This window comes from Scyliorhinus canicula, chromosome 1, assembly GCF_902713615.1.
Source record: "Scyliorhinus canicula chromosome 1, sScyCan1.1, whole genome shotgun sequence".
NCBI classification, from domain to species: Eukaryota; Metazoa; Chordata; class Chondrichthyes; order Carcharhiniformes; family Scyliorhinidae; genus Scyliorhinus; species Scyliorhinus canicula.
Genome location: NC_052146.1, coordinates 39,133,209 through 39,155,043, shown reverse-complemented (window position 1 = coordinate 39,155,043; position 21,835 = coordinate 39,133,209). Strand labels below are relative to the sequence as shown.

Genomic DNA, 21,835 nt, shown 5'->3' with positions numbered 1-21,835 from the left:
GACGCGCGTATACAGAATAATTGAACATGATCTTCAAACACTTGCGAAAATCCTGTAATCCATAGTAAAAACAGAAACCGTCACCATCTACCAGTGAGCTTAACTATAAACAGAAAGGTTAGAGCATGTGGTTGCCAAAACATGAGTATAAATCCTGAAATCTCATAATAAGAGTGAAATTTGAGTTATTTAATCGCCATAATACAACCGACCTGAGCCCTTCTAACCAGCATCTAACAATGCCTCACAATAAAACTTGTTGCCAGAAATATTTTGAAATTCTATTATGATAACGTGACATTAGCTTTTTGTGTGCAAGGCTTCTTTCAGCGTTGGAATTTATTTTAAAAAATGCAATTATCCTATATGTTTGAATTTAACTAAATAGCACAGGTGGCATTTTTGCAAAACTATTTAAACTCCATGAGGAGTGTATAGTATAATTATGATATTAAATTAACAATTATCACCCGGAGACTGTGTGCCCATTTCACCTAGACAGGATGAAACTTTGGTTCAAACTTTCAGTCCAGATTTCCATGGTAAAAGTTCCAGATCACGATAACAACTTGGAGTAATCGGTGATGATGTGGCGAATGACCTTGTCACTGATAAGTGAGGCCTTCTCCAAGATTTTGTTGAGGTACAATATTCAGACAGAAGGAAGCCTGTTGTACATAATCTTTGCCATACTTGCCCTGGGATTTCTCTGTGGGACTATTGAGCTAAAGGGAGAAAGCACTTTAATTTTGCAATACAGCCACCTCACCATATTTCATATTGAAAGAATTAGCTTAATCTTTTTTAAGCAGGAAAACTCAGCAAAGATTTGTATATTAACTCCAGGGATAATTCTATTAGTGGTTTGTTATTGGTGGCCATGCCTTCAGCTGCCTAGGCCTTGAGCTCTGGAATTTCTTCCCAAAACCGTTTTACCTCTTTTCTCCGCATCCCCCACCTCCACTTTGCTAAACCCCTATCTCTTTGACCAAATGTTTGATCACCTGCCCTAATATCACCTATGTCGCCAAATTGTATTAGATATCACTTCTGTGAGGCAACTTGGGACGTGATGCAACTTTGAAGGTCCTTTTTAAATGCAAGTTGTTGTTAGTAACTAGCAATCCTGGCCAGGCACTCCAGAATCAAGGTTTCTTCAAAGTGTTCTGTTTTATAAATGCACAGTATCACTGCCCTGCTAGCGTTGCAGTGACTTGAAGTAAGGAGTTAAGAGGCCAACGAGCAGTCTCTTACAGAATTGTGCAAAACCTACACTCTTTCTTGGTATTGGTATGTCACAGATAACAGTGCCGGTACGAACATGCGGTGCAGATGTTTCATAATTTTGCTCATGCGGGTAGTATTACACTTTGTGCTTGTCACGACAAAGGGCATTCTTCAGCAACAGGATTAAATCATGAAGGGGAGACAAGTATACAACTATTCAATGAGCAGTGCACTGACTTTGTTATGCATTAATTGACCTCCCCCGCCCAGCTCCCTTTGGTTGTGGGAACTCTGGAAGGCGATCCTGCAGATAGAGGGCAGTATTTAATGCAGACTCGGGGAGGGGGGGGGCCTCACCCACTGGCTGGAGAGCCAGCGAGAGCCGCACATCACCTCCTTTGGGGAAGGCCTGCCAAATTAAATGCCTCCAAATTCACCTCGGAGAAGGGCATTAAATTCTGCCCAGAGAGAGAGAGCGAGACAGTGTTTCCAGGACTTTTCCTGACATAACTGATATAAACCTTAGATTAATGATTGTCCTACAGGTATGAAAGTGAGGCTTGTTTGGTCTGGATAATTTAACAGTTATTAAAGGGTGAACTATAACTTCAGAAGTAGTAAGGACAGAAATTATTAATGGCAAATGCAGCAAAGCAAGCATTTCCAATAGTCATGGATTTTAGCCAGTGCATTTTATGTCAAAGTCTCTCTCTGTCCTCAAAGTAATGATGCTTTCAATTGGGTTGCAGTCTTATACAAACCTCTGGTATCAATTATTTTATATTTAAACCAAATTTATCACAAATATATTCAAGCTTGTATCACTTTGCATAATTCTAGTTGGCTCTCATTGTGGTTTGAAAACTGGTACTTTCCCAGTATTTTCTTCTCCTCCGCTTTCCTTCCATCTAGTTTCCTGCCAGGAGCAGTCTCCAAGCTTGCAGTGCCATTCTTTGAGGGTACAATAAACTAGATACTGTTCAGTGAGGCAGGTTTAGTTCCAATGTTATTTCATCCGATGGCAGAACAGAAAAACTCATCAATAAGAGCAAATGTCAACCTTGGCTTAGTTGGAGACACTTTGGGCTTCAAGTCAGCGGATCATGGATCCAAGCCTCACTTGAGAGACTTTTGCACATAATCTAACCTGATACCCAATCCTCTACTGGGGGAATAGCATATTTAGGGAATGCTGCACTGCTGGAGATATTCTATTTCAGGTGAAACGTTAAACCGAGACCTCACCTACCCACTCAGATAGATGTAAAGATCCCATGATACCATTTGAAGAGAGCAGGAAGTTTCCCTTGGTACCATGGGCAATATTTATCCCTCAACCTTCACTCACAAAAACAGATTATCTGGTCAATTATATCATTTCTCTTTGTGGGGCCTTTCTGTCTGCAAATTAGCTGCTATGTTTGCCTCTATTAAAAACTGCTGACAGTTCGCAAGTGCTTCTTTGGCTGAAGACATTTTGAGACAGGCGTCCTGGTTTCATTTCCAAGATTAAATTTGCAGCATGGTTTTGCATTGTGATAATTCACTTTTGATCTTGGCTCAGAGGCAACATTGTCTTCTCTGAGGATTCTTGCCCCATTTTCAAATCCTTAGCCACATAATCTAGGCTAATACTTTAATACACTTCTGAGAGTGATACACTGGTAGGAAGTGCCAAATTTCTGATTGACATTCAACTGTAGCTCATTTGGCTCTCCCAAATGTATGTAAAAGATCTCATGGAGCTGTTCCAAGAGAAGAGAATTCTCCCAGCATGCTGTCTAAGATTTATTCCTCAATCAGTGCTGCCAAAGATAGTGGGCTGGATACCCCGCCACCTGTCGACATACGCGGAGTTCCGAATGTGGCGGAGAATCCAGTGTCAGTGAACAAAAACGACGTTTATGATGCTCCAGTCCATTGCTAGCAGCGACATCAAGGTTCACACCCCGCGCCAGCAGAAGGATGCAAATAGGTCGAATTAACTCATTTATATCCTATTAATGTGCTGGGCGGCGGATTCTCTAGCATTCCGTGATTCTCTGGCCCTCTGAGCTGATTTTCACGCGGTGTGGATTGGTACAAGTATTTCCCAGTGTGGCCCTGTTGCAGTGGGTCAAGGTGTTAGATATTTAAGGTAGGAACCATCAATTCCATCAGGGGTCCCTTCCCCCACAATACAAATCCTGCAGATTCCTGGATTGCTTAATTTCATTTAGCTTCACACTTCAATGGATCTCAACTGCCCTGCTGAACCTGACCATAATGTTAATAAACTTCTCGGAGTTAAGTGCTTTCACCACCTCTTTCTCTCAGCTGAAAGCACTTAACTGATTTTGATGTGGATCTGAGCTGTCAGTCATATCTAGATGTTTATAAACATTGTGGTTAGTTGCATTGTGGGGTACTTGAGATCCATTAAAGCATGAAGGGAAATTAAATTAAACAATCCATGCACCTGGCTGTCTGGATGCTGCAATTGCAGACTAGTAAAAGCTTTTTCCCTTCATAGGATCTGAGGGGGCTTAAACCACGGTGATGTGGTTTTTGCTTTCTATGAAGATCCAGCTACTGCTTTCTCTACCATGAGGCAGCAGCTGTAAGGGTTATAAAGCAGTGTTTTTTTCACTGTTTCAGTCTGGACTGCACTTAAGCTTCCAGGCAAGGGTGACTAATTGGGGGGAGAGGGTGCTCGGTTATGGGGTCTCTGGTTGGCTGGCTTGGGATGGGCAGGATTTCCATTTCAGGGGGAGGGCCCTCAAATGGGTTTGAGGGCACATAACTTAAAATACCCCCTTGGCCCACCACGATGTTCAATGCAGGGTCCCAAATTGTGGGAGGGGTCTTGTGGGGGGAGGAGATTGATCTGGTCACTCTTATGGGTGCATTCTGTGTGGGGTGGGGTGACCCAGCAATTCCGATGGGTGCGAATTGCATTGTGGGGGTAGGGGGGGAACCGCTGGACCTCGCCATTGTGATGCCGGCTCAGAATGGGAGCCTGATAGCAGGTTTCACGATGGATTTTCTTGCAATACCTGCCATGCATAAAATGCATGACAAGGGACAATGAATTGCCTCTGGGTGTCGCTCGCAGCATGAGTGCAAACCATAAGCGATTGAGCTCCGTTGGGGAAACAGAGGGCTGGATTCACTGATTTGGAGACTATGTCCCCACGCTGGCGTGAAAACTGTGGCAGTTTTGCGTCAGTTTTCCTGGCGTTAAAACGCCACTGTTTTGCTGGGGGCTAGCAGGGAGGCAGCGTAGAGCGCCCGGCTCTTGCTTGAAATACGGCCTGGAGACTTGCCGGTTCCGTGGCCGCGCGTGCGCACGGCGGCGGCCTGCAGCGGCCTCGCCGTGCTTCATGGTGGATGCCACTCACGGACGCGAAACAGTACCCCTTCGGCCGGCTCACGTGCCCCGGAATGCCCCACCACAGTACCCCAGCTCCGAACATATCCACCACAGCCCGCGGATCGGCTACCCCCCCCCCCCCCCCCGACTGTGGTGCCGCTGGACTGGGTCCGCAGCCGCCACACTGAGTTCCCAACGGGTGAGACCACACGCGACCCACGCCGTTGGGAACACGGCCAGTCGGGGATGGAGCATCGTGGGGCGGGCCTCAGCTAAAATGAGGAAACCGTGGATATGCTCGGGGGCGCAGCCTCGTGAAAGAGGTGTCATTGGGGATTCTCTGCCCCGTCACCGAACGCAGTTTCGGCGTCGGGGATCGGAGAATCCAGCCCATAATCTCCCAAACTGAGAATCCTGCCCAGTGTTATGATCCAGTTCTCGGCAGTTAACATTTAAAGAGAAATCTGAGCACTGTGGGTGGGATTTACTGGCTATGCATGCCGGTGAGATATTCCGCTCCCACAACGGCACACGGGATTCCCGGCGACGAAGGATGCAGTCAACGGCAAATCCTGTTGACGACAGCGGGACCAGTAAATCCCGCTGATTGGCCGCATCCGTTGCTGAAAACCACGCGACAGACTGGTCGGAAAATTTGTCTCCAGGTTTCCACCAATCGAAAAATGCCTCAAGGTTTCACTTTTTAAAAACTGACTTTGTTGTGTATAAAAAATTAAACAGAACAAACGCTATGAACGTAACAATATTATTTATAACTATGTACATTGTGCACTCCGGTTTATTCCTTACTTCACCCGATAATTCTCTTATAAAACACATTAATCTTACAGTTGTTTACCTCTGTAGTGGCCATCCATAAGTATCCCACAGTCTTCTGGTGAATTCTCCTCAGCTTCAGATATTCTTAGACGTAAAACGTTCAATTACCATCCCTTGAGTGTGGATGTCTCCATTCTGGTTGCTTTTTTAACACTTGCAAGCTAATCTGCTTGTTACTTTCTTTGGTATAAGGTTCTACTAGTTTCCACTAGTTTCAAACTAGGCAATCTTCCAGTTTCCATTTCCTCACAAAATTCAAACTGAGATTAAGCCCCACCCACATCCCGCATGGTTACATTGCAAATCTATCCAACTGTCATTTACAGTGACTATCTTCTCTCAGTGAGCTGCAAACCACATGAGGTCCAAACTGCAACTAACTTTCTCAGCAAACACCCAGATAAATTGAAACCAGACAACCCTCCCCCTACAAAGGCTCCACTCAACTCCATGACAACATAGCCTGCTCTGGGATGTCCTCAAACTGACCTTTTGTTCAGTGATTTCTGATTTATAACTTCCTCTTTGATCTGATTAAGTAAATGGATTTTACAATCTTTCAGGGTTCATTGAATGCCTTTAAACCAATTTAGCTCCAGCCCCCATAACAAAAACATCTCTCTAGAGTACCCTTCTTGTAAGGATTGCAGACATCACATCTCTAGTTCTCCAGCTTTGCAAGTCCGCCTGCTGTTTAATCGTTCCATCTCTTCTACTCTAACTCTATTAAATAAACAGGAGTCACCTTTTGAATTGCCATTTTGTAAGGTTTTCTGGCAATCTCTAACACCCACCATTTTAATCGTTTTACCTTTAATCATCCTAGAACTAAAAATTACCCCCAAAATATTAACTTGATCCATGAACTAGGTATTTGCAACAATAGTTTAAATTATTATTCGTCTCTTACTGTTTGTACAATTTTGCTGTGTAAATTGGTTCCTGTGTCTGCCTGCAAAACAACAGTGACTCCACTTATAGTACTTTTAAAAATTCATTAATTCACGGGATAAAGGTGGCACTGACAAGACCAGGACTTATTGCCCATCATATTTGCCCTGGAGGAGAGTTCCTGAAATTTGGCCCTGAAATGATGAAGGAACAATGATATGTTTCCAAGTATATGGTGTGATTTGGAGGAGATTTGCAGGTGGTGATGTTCCCATGCATCTGCTGCCCCTGTTCTTCCAGGTAACAGAGGCTGTGTGTTTGGGAAGTGCTGCCAAAGGAGCATTTGGTGAGTTACTTCACTGCATCTTGTAGATAGTACACATTGCCACAACTGTGCATTGTGATGGAGTGAGTGAATATTTAAGTTTGTGTATAGGGGTACTGATCAAGAGCTTCTTTGACCTGGATGTTGTGCAGCTTCTTGAGTGTAGTTAGTGCTGCTACGCTTATCATTCTAGGTAATAGATATCATTGTTTTAGGAGGTGCTGTTGAAGAAGTCTTGGCAAATTGCCTCAGTGCATCTTGTAATGGTGCACACTGGAGCTGCAGTGTGCAGTGGTGGAGGGAGTAAATGTTTGAGGTGGATGATGTCAATGTAACGAGCTGTTTTGTCTTTTATTGGCTGTAAAGTGTTTCTGGGCTCTCCTGAGGATTTGAGAAGCTTTGTATAAACCAAAGTATGTTCCTTCATAAGTTTATCTGTTCTTTCTTAAGTAAGTGTTTGTTTTTCTAAGTAACATGTACCGAACCTCTTGTTAACAATCTATACCAACAACGATATATCCATTTTTGAAATGGTTCCTTAAAGAAATAGACTTTCTTGACTTTAGATTATGAATCTCGTCACACGGAATATTTCTCAGATGGTGATACGTTCTCCATCACGTCTGAGCATGTGATGGAATGTGTATGTGTTTGTACATTTGTGCAGGGCTGGGAAGTTAATGTAGTGAATGAAGGTGACCAGATGCAAACCATTAACTGTCAGAGTGTTGGAATTTTTCCTTTTGCACTGCTCCCCAAGATATTTGCAAATTGGCCATACAAGGTTTTTTTTATAATTGTTATTCTTTATAATTAGGTATTCAAATAGCATAGTTTTGTTTACAGACACTTGCAATGTACATGCCTACCCTGTGCACACTGTAAATCCTATTATGGCTCTTATTAAATGTAGTAATCTCCTGATATACTGAAACCTCTCTGAGGTTTGAAGAGGTATAGTATAATGAGATCTCACGGAAGTTTGAAGAAATGAATTATGATGAGACTTTTATAGTACCAATTCTTTAGAGCAGTTTGCACTATTTGCCCCCTCCTGTCAAGTGTTAAGGTTATGTTGCATCAACTAACCTAAATCTTAAAGATTAAGAAATCAAGGTCTCAGGGCGGCATGATGGTGCAGTGGTTAGCACTTCTTCCTCAGCACCGAGGACCCGGGTTCGGTTTCGGCCCCGGGTCACTGTCCGTGTGGGGTTTGCACATTCTCCCGTGTCTGCATGGGTCTCACCCTCACAACCCAAAAGATGTGCAGGCTAGGTGGATTGGCCACGTCAAATTGTCCCTTAATTGGAAAAATAGATTTGGGTATTTTAAATTTATTAAAAGAAATCAAGATCTTGAAAAATGGTCATTTCCTGAAGCACCTATTTTTAATATTGTTCACAGCATGATCACAAATCTATAGTTGTGTCAGAGATTGCTATTTGCAGGGCACCAAACTGCAGCATGCACAGTAGGTAGATTTTGTAAATTGGGAAAAGTGGACGAAAGGTTCATGATACAAAGAGATTGAAAAGTAGGATGGAAAGACAGAACCTGTTTACATCACACCTGATACCCCCATTGACCATTTGGATTATTCATGCGCTGTTGAAGAACCCAAATTGTTTCCATGGCAATGATGTGTTTCATGATGCTTTTGGCTTGCTGCTGCCTGCAGAGACCTCTTCTTTAATACAGGTAGCACCACTCTCAGGGACATGAAGCAGTGCCGATGGCTTCACAAGGGCCCCCCCGCACCCACCCCCACCCACCCAAAGGGGCTGCCCACCCCCAACCCCCACCACCATATTTCCACTGGCTGAAATGCTGTGGCCTCAATATACACACTACCTCTGGGAACAAAGGCTCACACTTCTTTACCCAGCTGCAGACAGACAGTACAGACTCGCCAGAAATATGGACCAGCAAATCACTACTTCCAATTAACTGATGTGCCACTTTCTCTGTTTGCTGTTTCTGGTATGTGGCATCAGTTTGCAACATAAATGAAAGTTTTATGGCATTATGATCATGAAATGACACCATTGACCTCGCCAGAAGTCTAGTCCTGGCCAACATTATGTCCCAATAATAGGATATTATCTACAAACCTGACTTCCTGGCTGGTGAGGCAGTAATGGGTTAGTAAGCACAGTACCTGCCATTGTACAATCTGGACTTCAGTGCAGCTCTCGTCCAGTAAATTCTAGTTTCAAAGTATTCACGGATTTCTGCTTTGCCAAAGCAGTGCAGCCAAAATATATGGTGATGAGTTTCCCGTGAGTGAGCAGAGAGCAATTTCCAGTCAGCTGCACATTCTGGCTTTTGTTCCCCAGTTAATTAGGCAAATTGTTTTCACAAGTGAGTTAAAAGCCTGGTTTGAACTCGGTACGGAGCCCCAGATTATTAAAAACTCCACAACTGTTTATCTGCGCACCATGGCTCCAATGATATAATTGTATCGAGAGAATTGAGATCTATTTTAGAATGCTGAAAAAGCAGGCAGGCCGCTTTAAAATCTTGTGTCGGCTTTCTGCCACATTGAGACACTCGTGGTGAGATACAGGGGCTGGATTACAATCACAGAAGAGTGAATCGTGTGACGAACATGTCCTCATTTTTTTTGTTTATTTGATTTTTTTCAGTGCTCCAAACCAAAGCACAGTACTCCTTGTTCTGCAATCACAGAGATAAGAACATGTACTCAGCTTGAGATGCCAGACAACACAAACACATTTGTACTGAAGGTAAGTAGCAGTTGATGCCTTCTACCACCACAACAGCAAAACTTATATTTCTATTTGCCTCTGTTTTCACGTAAAAGATAATAAAAATAATTCCAAAAACTACAGTTAATGCAGAGGAACTTGGTGCAATAACCATCATTAGGGAGGCGGTATTGAACAAAAGACTAATGGGATTAAAGGCACATAAGTCTCCGGGACCTGATGGCCTGCACCCTAGGGTACTAAGGGAGTAGTGATAGTGGATGCATTGGTTATGATATTTCAGAATTTCTGGGGCGAGCAAGCAGTACTTGTTGTTAAGAAACTCTGGAGTCGCAACACAATTGAATTAACCAATAATTCTTAGAAAAATACCCAAAGTGTTGGTTTCAGATGGTTGTTTCTTGCACCTTTCTCCTCTTCAAACATTGCTTTCAATTCAAAGTTTCCACTGTAGATTCATTCAGGTCTCCTGTAGGTCTATCATGGCTGTCTCCTTAGAAACCTTTGCAAAGTGCTTTGGGAATCAATTCATATGCCCCCAGAATAGCCTTTTATATCTCATCATAATTCTTCGATACCCCCTCTGACAGGGAAGCATAAACTTCCTGTGCCACCCCATCAATTTACTTTGCATAAGTAATGTCCACTTTTCTTTTGGCCACTCCATTTGGGTTGCTATTTTCCCAAATGACCTAAAAAAGGTTTCTACTTCCTTCTCTTCGAATTTTGTGAGGGCCTGTATAAATTTAAACATTATGTCACTGGGTCACTGGCTTCTGTTCTACAAACAGAAGTCATGATGCAGTCCAAGATTAAGCTCCCCTCTAGCTCCTGGTAGATCCCCTCTAATTTCCAGTGTCTTAAGCTGGAACTCTCCCTCGTTTGCTTTTTCCTCTCTCTCCATTGCTTTTTCCTCTCTATAATTCCAACCCTCTCATTCAATCTCCATTTCTTTTTCTTTTTGCTGCACTTCTAATTGTTTCATTTGTAACTTGATTTTAGCTAATTTTACTGGTTATTGCCATGACCCAGGCTAATGTTTCCGGCATTTCCTTCAAATTTAAATGCTGGGCAATCGCTTTAGTTATCTAGACCTTCCTAGCTTGAGCTGGCACCTCTGTTTTTAATTCACCTGCCAATTTGACTAGCTTGTCTTTTCAAAGCCCTTTTAAATAAACCAAAGAGAAGTCACCCACCTGAAGTAAAATCTTAGCAGCTTCTAGAGCCATCCTGTCACATTGCTACAAACAAGGGATTGGGATATTACAGCTATTACTGAAACATGGAGAAAGGAGGGGCAGGACTGGCAGCTCAATGTTCCGGGGTATAGATACTATAGGAAAGATAGAACAGGAGGTAAGAGAGGAGGGGGGAGTTGCGTTTTTGATTAGGGAGAATATCACAGCAGTACTGAGAGGGGATATATCCGAGGGTTCGCCCATTGAGTCTGTATGAGTAGAACTGAAAAATAAGAAGGGAGAGATCACTTTGATAGGATTGTACTATAGGCCCCCAAATTGTCAGCAGGAAATTGAGGAGCAAATATGTTAGGAGATTACAGATAGCTGCAAGAAAAATAGGGTGGTAATAGTTGGGCACTTTAACTTCCCAAAATTGACTGGGATAGCCATAGCATTAGGGACCTGGATGGAGAGAAATTTGTTGAATGTATTCAGGAGGAATGTCTCATTCCGTATGTGGATGGCCCGACTAAAGAGGGGGCTAAACATGACTTGGGAAATAAGGAAGGGCAGGTGACAGAAGTGTTAGTGAGGGATCACTTTGGGACCAGTGACCATAATTCCATTAGTTTTAAGATAGCTATGGAAAATGATAGGTCTGGTCCAAACGTTAAAATTCTAAATTGGGGCAAGGCCAATTTTGAAGGTATTACATAGCTCCATTTTCGGAGAGTCCAGGCCCCTATGTCCCCACGCCGGCGTTTCCAAGAACAAAAAATCCCGATTCACTTACCTTCAGAGACCCGGAATGCTTCACGCAGCTTTGGCTGCTGAAATGGACCCCCGCAATTCCGGTTCTGAGTCCGCGCATGCGCATGGCGGCGGCCTCCAGTGGCTGCGCAGAGCGCCATGATGGCAACATCAACACCAACAAATTAGGCCCCCACCAATTGGCCGCGCGCCCGAGGAGCCTTGCGGCCCCCCTGGTGCCTGATCCCCCGCACCCCTCACCAGGGTGGCCGTGGACTGAGTCCGCAGCCGCCACGCGAGGTTCCCGACTGACGTGGTTATAACCATGCCGTTGGGAACTTGGCTGGTCGGGAGCAGAGTATCACTGGGCGGGCCTCTGGCAATGGCCCCCCAGCCACGCGGCGTAATTCGCGGACGTGTGGATATTTGGGGCCTGGAGAATCACAGGAGCGGCGCCGGTCCCGATTCCGTTGTAAACTTTGATTCTTCGCCCTAGTGGCAAACGCGATTTTGCCGCGAGGCCGCGGAGAATCCAGCCCAGGAACTTTCAAAAGTTGATTGGGGGAATCTATTGGCAGGCAAAGGGATGGCTGGTAAGTGGGAAGCTTTCAAATGTTTGTTAACCAGGGTTCAGGGTAAGCACATTCCTTTTAGAGTGAAGGGCAAGGCTGATGGAAGTAGAGAACCCTGGGTGACTGTGATATTGAGGCCCTGGTCAAAAAGTTTAATTTAAAATGTGAGGTGATGCATTTTGGTAGATCGAATCGGGGCAAGACCTACTCAGATAATGGTAGGGAGTTGGGGAGAGTTATAGAACCAAGACATCTAGGAGTACAGGTTCTTAGCTCCTTGAAAGTGGAGTCACTGGTGGACAGGGTGGTGAAGAAGACATTCGGCATTTTTGGTTTTGTTGGTCAGAACATTGCATGCAAGAGTTGGGATGTCTTGTTGAAGTTGTACAAGCCATTACTAAGGCCACACTTGTGTACAGTTCTGGTCACCCTATTATAGAAAGGATATTATTAAACTAGAAAGAGTGCAGAAAAGATTTACTAGGATGCTACCTAGACTTGATTGTCTGAGTTATAAGGAGAGGCTGGATAGACTGGAACTTTGTTCCCTGGAGCTTAGGAGGCTTGGGGTGATCTTATAGTGGTCTATAAAATAATGAGGGGCGTAGATGAGGTAGATAGTCAACATATTTTCCCAAAGGGAAAAGGGAGCCTAAAACTAAAGGGCATAGGTTTCAGGTGAGTGGGGAGCGATACAAAATGGTCCAGAGGAGCAGGTTTTTCACACAGAGCGCAGCGAATGTCTGGAACGAGCTACCAGAGGCAGTAGAAGAGGTGGGAACAATTTTATCTTTTAAAAAGCATTTAGACAGTTATATGGGTATAGAGGGATATGGGCCAAATGCGGGCAATTGGGACTAGCTTAGTGGTAAAGACTGGGCAGCATAGACAAGTTGGGGTGAAGGACCTGTTTTCATGCTGTACACCTCTGACTAAACCTGGTGTTTCTTTTTAATTTACACTGTAACCCAAACTTCACCATCCACCATTCCAAAGAACCCGGACCTGAGACCCCAAATTATGTTGCAACACACAGAGCAAGTGCTCGGTCAATTCCAGCACCACTTGACCTGGAGTGGCAAGACAATTGAATGAACCAACAATTCTTAGAAAAATACCTAAAGTCTTTGTTTTAGATGGTTGTTTCTAGCACTTTTCTCCTCTTCAAACTTTTGTTTCCATTTTAAGGTTTTCACGGTAGCTTCATTCAGGTCTCTGTGGGTTCAAATCTACATCAACTCACAGCCTTTCAGGAGTGAGAGAGTAAGAAGAGGGAGAGCAGATCCTTCCCCTGAGTGTCCAGGATTCAAAACTGAGAAAATCGTTCCATTCGAGCAGGGCCCAATCACCATCTGTTACCAGGCAGAATACGGCCTTTTGGCCAATTCATGGACCACCAGCCAACCATTCGAACTGAGTCCCACTCCATCTCTCGGGTGCCCAAAAGTCTGAGGCTTGCTGTCCATAGGAAGCAGCAACATATGCTGTGTTGCAAGTTTTTGAATTTCTGATTCTCTCTGCTGCTTGACTTAAAGACGCATGTCGATTAAGCATCCATGTATCAAAATGATAACAGCAAATAAAAGGGTAAATAAGGGGTTCAGGGGTTGTGGGGAGAATGGGGATGAGAAAAATATCAGCCATGATTGAATGGCAGAGCAGACTCAATGGGCCGAGTGGCCTGATTCTGCTTCTATGTCTTGTGGTCTAAAGGAATCAACAGGAAGGACCCTTGCATAGTGATGGCACAAATATTATGTTGGAAACGGCACTGCCCGTATATTACAGGCACAATGGTAAATGCCTGCCTGCTGGCTCCGCCCAGCAGGCGGCGTATAAAAGTGTGTGCTCTCCTGCGCTGCCTCCATTCTGGTTCCAGCTGCGGGAGGAACAACACCTTGTGCAATAAAGCCTTGATTGTTTCACCAATCTCATCTCGGGGTAATTGACGGTACATCACTACCCCCTACTCAATAAAATGTTGCTACTCCATTAATTCCTCAACAGACCCAACAAGAGCATTCCATCCACATTATACTGTTCCTACAAAATCTTATTCAGCATTCAATCACATCACTAAAAATGTAAAGAAAAAAAGACTTTTCAAATAACTAAAACACCCAAACTATAAATAGGCTAAAACAAAAATTGTTAAACTATTTTACACAGATGCTTTGGCTGTAATGCTATAAATAATGATTCAAAGACGCCACAAATGAACACTGTAACCACAAAACATGCTCATATTTTGCAAACCTATATCCAACTTATTCTAACTATGACTGGGATTTTCTGGCCCCGCTGTGGTGGGACCCGTCATGGCGAATGCAGTGGGCCAACCAGAACTATGGTGACCGAAAGATCCTTGTGGCGGGTGGAGTCGGAAAATCCCGGCCTATTTTTAGGCAAGCCGCACACATCCTGACCTGGAATTTTATTGCCATTCCTTCCCTGTTGTAATATGCCTTTAAGGGATAGCTGCATGCCATCATTGGAGAGGAAGTGTGTGATGTGATCCAGTCTTGATTTCACTTTGGCCTGTGAGCAAGATATAGCAAACCCAGCTCCACTGCTGGTGTCTTCAAGTTTTCTATCTTTGTATAAATGTGCCTAGCCTAAATAAAATGTGTTTATGCAATCCCTTTTGAGTAACTGGTGCTTTTAGATCATTATAAAAACACAACATGGTGTTCAGTGGTAATCAAACAGTGCGGAACAAGTCTAAGTACAGGTATGACATGATAAACAGCCTTGGGTTGTGCTACCTGGCATGAGATGACTCAACGTTTTGGTGAAAAACAGCTTTGAAGACACAGTGGTGGGATGGTGCTCATGTAAAGAGCTGGTGAGCAGTCTTATCCCTCGTAGTGAGTTTGCAGTACAGATCCTGTCAGTTCTGTGACTGGGACATCAAGAGGACCAGCACCAGGTTAGCTCAATCTGGAAAGACGTGTGGGCCAGATTGATAATGAGCGACGGAAAGTCACACACAAAACAAAAAGCAGTCAGAAAAATCGGTCTAGCAGATGGAGGAGGAATTTAAGAGGTGGGACATGGTACCGTTGTCGCTGGCGGGGAGGGTGCAGTCAATCAAAATGACGGTCCTCCCAAGGTTCTTGTTTTTATTTCAGTGCTTGCCCATCTTCCTCCCTAGGGCCTTCTTCAAAAAGGTGACGAGTAGCATCATGAGCTACGTGTGGGCGCATGGCACCCCAAGGGTGAGGAGGGTCTTTTTGGAGCGGAGTAGGGACAGTGGAGGGCTGGCACTACCCAATCTTTCGGGGTACTACTGGGCGGCAAATGTGTCAATGGTGCGCAAGTGGATGATGGAAGGGGAGGGGGCAGCTTGGAAACGAATGGAGAGGGCGTCCTGTGGCAACACAAGCCTGGGGGCCCTAGTAACGGCACCATGGCCGCTCCCCCCCACGAGGTACACCACGAGCCCGGTGGTGGCGGCCACCCTCAAGATATGGGGGCAGTGGAGGCGACATAGGGGGGAAATGGGAGGTCTGTTGGCGGCGCCAATAAGAGGGAACCATAGATTCATCCCGGGGAACATCGACGGGGGATTTCAGAGCTGGTACAGGGTGGGCATACGGCAGCTGAAGGACCTGTTTATAGAGGGGAGGTTTGCGAGCCTGGGAGGGCTGGAGGAGAAGTTTGAGCTCCCCCCAGGAAACATGTTCAGATATTTACAAGTGAAGGCATTTGCTAGACGGCAGGTGGAGGGGTTCCCCCTGCTCCCCAGTAAGGGGGCGAGTGATAGGGTGCTCTCGGGGGTCTGGGTCGGAGGGGGGAAGATATCAGACATCTACAAGATAATGCAAGAGGCGGAAGAAGCATCAGGGGAGGAGCTGAAAGCCAAGTGGGAAGGGGAGCTGGGAGAGCAGATAGAAGACGGGACGTGGGCGGATGCACTGGAGAAGGTCAATTCTTCCTCCTCGTGTGCGAGGCTGAGCCTCATTCAATTTAAGGTGCTGCATAGAGCTCACATGACGGGGACAAGGATGAGCCGGTTCTTTGGGGGTGAGGACAGGTGTGTCAGATGTCTGGGAAGCCCAGCGAACCATGTGCATATGTTCTGGGCATGTCCGGTGCTGGAAGGGTTCTGGAAGGGGGTGGCAAGGACGGTGTCGAAGGTGGTGGGGTCCAGGGTCAAACCAGGATGGGGGCTTGCGATCTTTGGGGTCGGGGTAGAACCGGGGGTACAGGAGGCTAGGGAGGCCGGAATACTGGCCTTTGCGTCCCTAGTGGCTCGAAGAAGGATATTAATTCAATGGAAGGACGCGAGGCCTCCAAGCGTTGAAACTTGGATTAACGATATGGCTAGCTATATTCAGCTAGAAAGGATCAAATTTGCCCTGAGAGGGTCGGTACAGGGATTCTCCAGGCGGTGGCAACCTTTCCTTGACTTTTTAGATCAGAGATAGACGTTCGGGGTCGTGGCAGCAGCAACCCGGGGGGGGGGGGGGGGGGGAGGGGGGGGGGCAGCAAGGGTCGTGGGGGGACATGCACGACTGTAACGCGGGCAAGTCTGCTCGCTGCTCATGTCTGAAACTGTAGGCTGCCTTGTTTGTTAAGGTTGCCTGGGGGGGGGGGGGGGGAGGACTGGTGCGCGCGAGAGGGCGGGCGAGGGAGGGACATTTGCCTAGAGGGATTGTGTTGTAAATAATTTAAAAATTAGTAGGGGTAAATGTTTGTATGGAAAAACTCTTTCAATAAAAATTATTTAAAAAAAAAGAAAAATCGGTCTAGAGAAGGTGTGAATATAACAAGTGGCTTTGAGAGGTACTGAACAATATATGAATAAAACGAGGAGGAAGACCTAAGGGGTATTGTCGAAATGTCCACGGTAACAGGGGGCCTCACGGTAGCATGGTGGTTAGCATCAATGCTTCACAGCTCCAGGGTCCCAGGTTCGATTCTCGGCTGGGTCACTGTCTGTGTGGAGTCTGCACGTCCTCCCCGTGTGTGCGTGGGTTTCCTCCGGGTGCTCCGGTTTCCTCCCACAGTCCAAAGATGTGCGGGTTAGGTGGATTGGCCGTGATAAATTGCCTGTAGTGTAAGGTTAATGGGGGGATTGTTGGGTTACGGGTATAGGGTGGATACGTGGGTTTAAGTAGGGTGATCATTGCTCGGCACAACATCGAGGGCCGAAGGGCCTGTTCTGTGCTGTACTGTTCTATGTTCTATGTTCTATGAACAGATCTAAAAAATTGGGATACTGCTGACCTGTTAGCCAGATTCGAGATGTTTAAACAGCATACAGAACTATGGTTTCTTGATTCAAGAGTGTTTGAACCACACAAACGAGCCATAAATATTCACATAGAATTTAGAAATGAAGATCAATACAGGCCAAACACCTCAGCGTTAATAGCAGCAGAACCAGAGGATCCCCGAAAGATATGGATTACATTGGAAGACAAATTCAGTATCAGAATGAATTTCCGCATTAATCAACTAGAGTTCATGACCATTTGACAACAGTCAACAGATGCAGAGAAAGGGGTACATACTGCAATATTTCAAATAGAGAGCTAGCAGACAGAATTGAGATGGTAATCGCATCCACTCCAATGGAAGCAATCCCAAAAGTTCTGATCAAGCCCAAAACGTATAGCGTTGAAGGACTACCCGAGGATGGATGTAAGTACAAAGTTATCCTTGCAGGTTGATGAAGCTTACAGGTCCTAAATACAACCCCAGATGTTGACGCATTCACAAAATACCCAACCCTAGCAAGATATGTGAAAGGTGTGGACTTCTGTAGGCACCAAGGAAAGGCAAAGTGTTTTGGCAATTCTGTAAGGCATGTGGTAGAGAGTGCCTTTGGTAGCTGCAGTGTACTGGAACAAAGACTGATGCAGCTACAAAGAGCCGCACACTGAGCCAAACAGTCTGTACACAACAGACAAGAAGAATGGCCGTTCTGTGTCCTGCCAGAAACGTATACTTCAGATGATTGGCACTGCAGAAAATGACCATGTGGACCACGAGGCGAAGAGCGGTGAAAACGTTTCACACCATCAATCTTGCAAAAAAATTGGGTGTCATCACATCATTTGAAGTGTTTCCCGAGATTCAATTTAGCTGCCTGAAGAAAGTTGGAAACTATTTGTTGTTGGTGTTACAACACCCTGGATCAGTGCGTGGTCAATTCCAGCCGCACTTGACCCAGAGTCGCAACATGCTTGAAATTAACTTTTCATTTTTGGCTGCTCAATAACTATAGTCACCAGCTTTGTATATTAAAACACAGTCAACTTTTTATTATTACCAGTAACTATAATTAAATAGGCAACAAGTGCAACTAATTAACTACTATCCAATCTCTAACGTCCCCTCCCCCCCCCCCCCCCCAACTCCCCCCACCCTCACTCTCTCGCTCTATATATAACACACACACAGAGGCAAACAAACACAGAGGGGAAAGATGGGTGTAAAATAGTGATGAAAGTAAAAGGATCGGAGTTTTTGTTTCAGATGGACATCTTCCATTTAATTTCTTCTTCAGTCTAGATTTTCAGTAGGATGTTATCTTTTGTTTCAGCTTGTAATGGTTTTTGCTGTAGGCTCACAGAATTAGCAGAGAAAGAGACAGCATTTTCTTTCAGTGTCTAAAAGCTCCTGCCTTCAAACAGTAGGCAGCAGAGCAGAGAGAGAGCTGCTTCCACCTTGAGGGTCCAGTGGCTTCTCCTGGGTTCTCCACGAAAAACCCCACCTGGTAGGAACCAATCACTATCAGTTGCTGGGCAGAATATTGTCCCTGACCAATCCATTGGCCACCAGCCAACCAATTGAATCAAACCTCTCCAATCTCGTGGGTGCCATAAATCTGGCCTCCTTCTGCACTGTATGTTCTATGTTCTTCTGCCGAAAATACAAAACTTTATAACACAGTGTAGTTTGACACTTTGAGTTCCTATTGGCATTCCGTGACCTTGCACCAGTGACAATACATGCAATCAGTCAGACCTCACAAAGCAGTTCAACCCCAGAAACCGCTCCCTTTAACTCAGTTCATGACCTATCATCAACAAAATTGGAAGTTTCAAGGGAGCTGCAACATTACACTTGCAGGATAATGCAAGTTTGTTAATTGATCCACCATGTAAGTGCATCATTCGCTTACAAGACAAATTGAAGGTCGAACTAGACAAGATGGTGAAAGAGGGAATCAGTTGAATAGTACAACAGCACACCAATTTGTGTAGCTTACTTACATACGCCATAAAGAAGACAGATCATTGAGAGTATATCTCGATCCATTATGTTGAAACGTAACTTTGAAACATTGGTTTTACAAAATATCCAAATTATAAAAGTTAAACCCAAGATTTGCAGATGCAAGATTCTTTTTAAAGCTTAATGCCAAACATGGTTACGGGTCAGAGAATCTTGTGGAGAAGTCCCAAGAGCTTGCTACATTTTGTAAGCCATTTGGACAGTACTTGTTTTAATTACTTCCTTTTAGGCTATCTGTTAGCCTGGATCTCCTTCAAATTCACATGGACCGCATCACATGCACTTTGCCAGGATGCACCTGTATCGTCGACAACATTACTGTTGTGGGAATAACAAAGCAAGATCAGAATCTGCACTTATTAATGCATGTGGCATGTAACAAAGGGTTGGTATTCAACAGTCTGAAGTATGCCACCAACGTGCTTGATAGAAATGAGGATACAGATTGCTAAGTTTATAGTTGGGCACCAAGCTCACATCCAGGATCCCACAGAAGAACTTGGTAACCAGCCAAGGTGACGAGGATTTGTTCAGAACCAAGGTCCTATGTAGCCATTACATTCAAAGGTGCAACAATGAGACGTAACCGAAGACAAATCAGATCCATTCTAGCTCTTCAACCACCATACAGTCCTATAGCATCTAGGACAAGATCCCAATTTCAACCAAGAACGAAAATCCCACAGATCACTGTGAGCAATTAAAGGCACCTTCAGACATGGTTACCATTACAAGATCAGGGCTTTGCAGTTAATTACCTCTTATGCTTTGGAGACTCATAGATTCACCAATCCGATATATTTATGTAACGGTAACTAAGGATGAATATGTATAGTGAATAGTGTTGCTCGTTCTGGGTGAGTGTGCTTAACACTCAATTTGGCTCTGTTTCGTTACTTAGCTTTGGAGTCGCCAGGTATCGTTAAGATACCGCCACAAGTTTCAAGGTCAAGTTCAAAGCAATAAAATCATACACCAATTAGTAAGTTCAAACAAGACACGTTTATTATATTACAATAATCTACTAATCATGCATATAAACTATAAGACTAGGCTAATCCTACCGCTAATAGGCCAAATACTTATCTGGATAAGGGGACTGCCGGATCAGGGAACAACGGCTTCTGGCTTTGTCCTGGGTCCGCAGGCTTCCAGTAGTTATGGTCTAAAGGGGTCAGGAGTGTCTATTCCTGTAGCGTGCGTTGTGACTTACTTGCTGGCGGCTTCTGTCCAGACCTCTCCTCCTTAAGGTTCTTCTGCTGCAACGGTGTTCTGCTGGGAGGGCTGGCTGGTCAAGGAGAGGCTGGCAGAGAGAGAGAGCTGGGGTCGCGGTCTCTGTCTTATACTCCTCTCAGGGTCTTGCGCCCACCTGGGCGGACCCTCTATACTCTCGCAATCGATTGGGTCTCTTCCCAATCGATTGATTTGAATTCCCCAATAACGGGGCAGCATCTCGATCACTGGGGCGGTTCTTGGGACTTATTGTTTTGGGCTTCTTTGGCGCCGAAAAGTCTGGCCTTCCATTGAATGTATCGATTAGTGTTAACTTGTTTCTTTTGTGCCTGGGGATCGCCCGGTATCGCCTCATTAATATGTTAACTGTTTTCTTTTCATAGTGCTGTCTGGTTTCTGCAACAGTCAAAACTGGTTTCTGCAGCAGTCCAAATATACAAGCACTCTGCAAGCTGCTTGCTTTTTACAACCTGTCCATTTTCCCTGCATTCCTTGCAGTCTTCCATTTTGTGTTTGGGCAGTGGTCACCCCAGGTGGCTACACTCCCTCCTTGTGATCCTCATGAGAAATCATGAAGGATCACCCAAGGTCGGTGTCTTTGGGTTCTCTGATCTCAGCGAGTCCCATGGCCTCTATACTTTCCTCAGTTATGGCACAAATTTTTTTTACCTAACAGTCTCTGGTTGGCGCTATGTCAAAGGGGACATGCATTACCAGGGAACCTCTAACTATTCTTTGTAAACTACACTCCCTTACACATTTAAACATTCTAACTTCCTATCCTTAAAACATTATCATTACACTCCATTTCTGGCTCGGCAGTCGAGCTCAGAATATTACAAAACATGAGAAAAGGTCTTTATTTTACAACATCACATCAAAATTAAATCAATCATTACACATCAAGGGGTTGGGGGGATTGGTGGAAGCCGAAAATAGGGGATTGTACTCTGTAAATGGTCGAGCCGCAAGAGCGGGATGCTCTCCTTCTCCATTGTCTGCACTATGATGCAGAGAACTGCTATCACCAAAAGTGATTCAAATTATGATTATTGATTTGAACTACTTGAACACTTGTGGTTTTTCCTTTTCACAATTGGATTTCAGATTCAAATTTCTGCGTTCTCTCGGAGTGGGGTGGGGGGGGGGCACTTCTAATCGAGTCCCGTTGGATGTCGCCACTAAATGTTGCTCGTTCTGGGTGAGTGTGCTTAACACTCAATTTGGCTCTGTTTCGTTACTTAACTTTGGAGTCGCCAGGTATTGTTAAGATACCGCCACAAGTTTCAAGGTCAAGTTCAAAGCAATAAAACCATACACCAATTAGTAAGTTCAAACAAGACACGTTTATTATATTACAATAATCTACTAATCATGCATATAAACTATAAGACTAGGCTAATCCTACCGCTAATAGGCCAAATACTTATCTGGATAAGGGGACTGCCGGATCAGGGAACAACGGCTTCTGGCTTTGTCCTGGGTCC

At 44.8% G+C, this 21,835-nt stretch overlaps 1 protein-coding gene across 5 annotated transcripts in view; it reads left to right on the top strand.

The window, feature by feature from the left end:
- The window catches only part of sh2b3 (SH2B adaptor protein 3), a 242,067-nt gene that overhangs the window by 145,346 nt on the left and 74,886 nt on the right, over positions 1-21,835 (top strand). For all 5 annotated transcript variants that reach the window (XM_038787557.1, XM_038787581.1, XM_038787483.1 and 2 more), the window contains exon 3: positions 9,281-9,382. In XM_038787557.1, the coding sequence (XP_038643485.1) occupies positions 9,281-9,382 (102 nt within the window). The remainder of the gene's footprint in view (positions 1-9,280; positions 9,383-21,835) is intronic.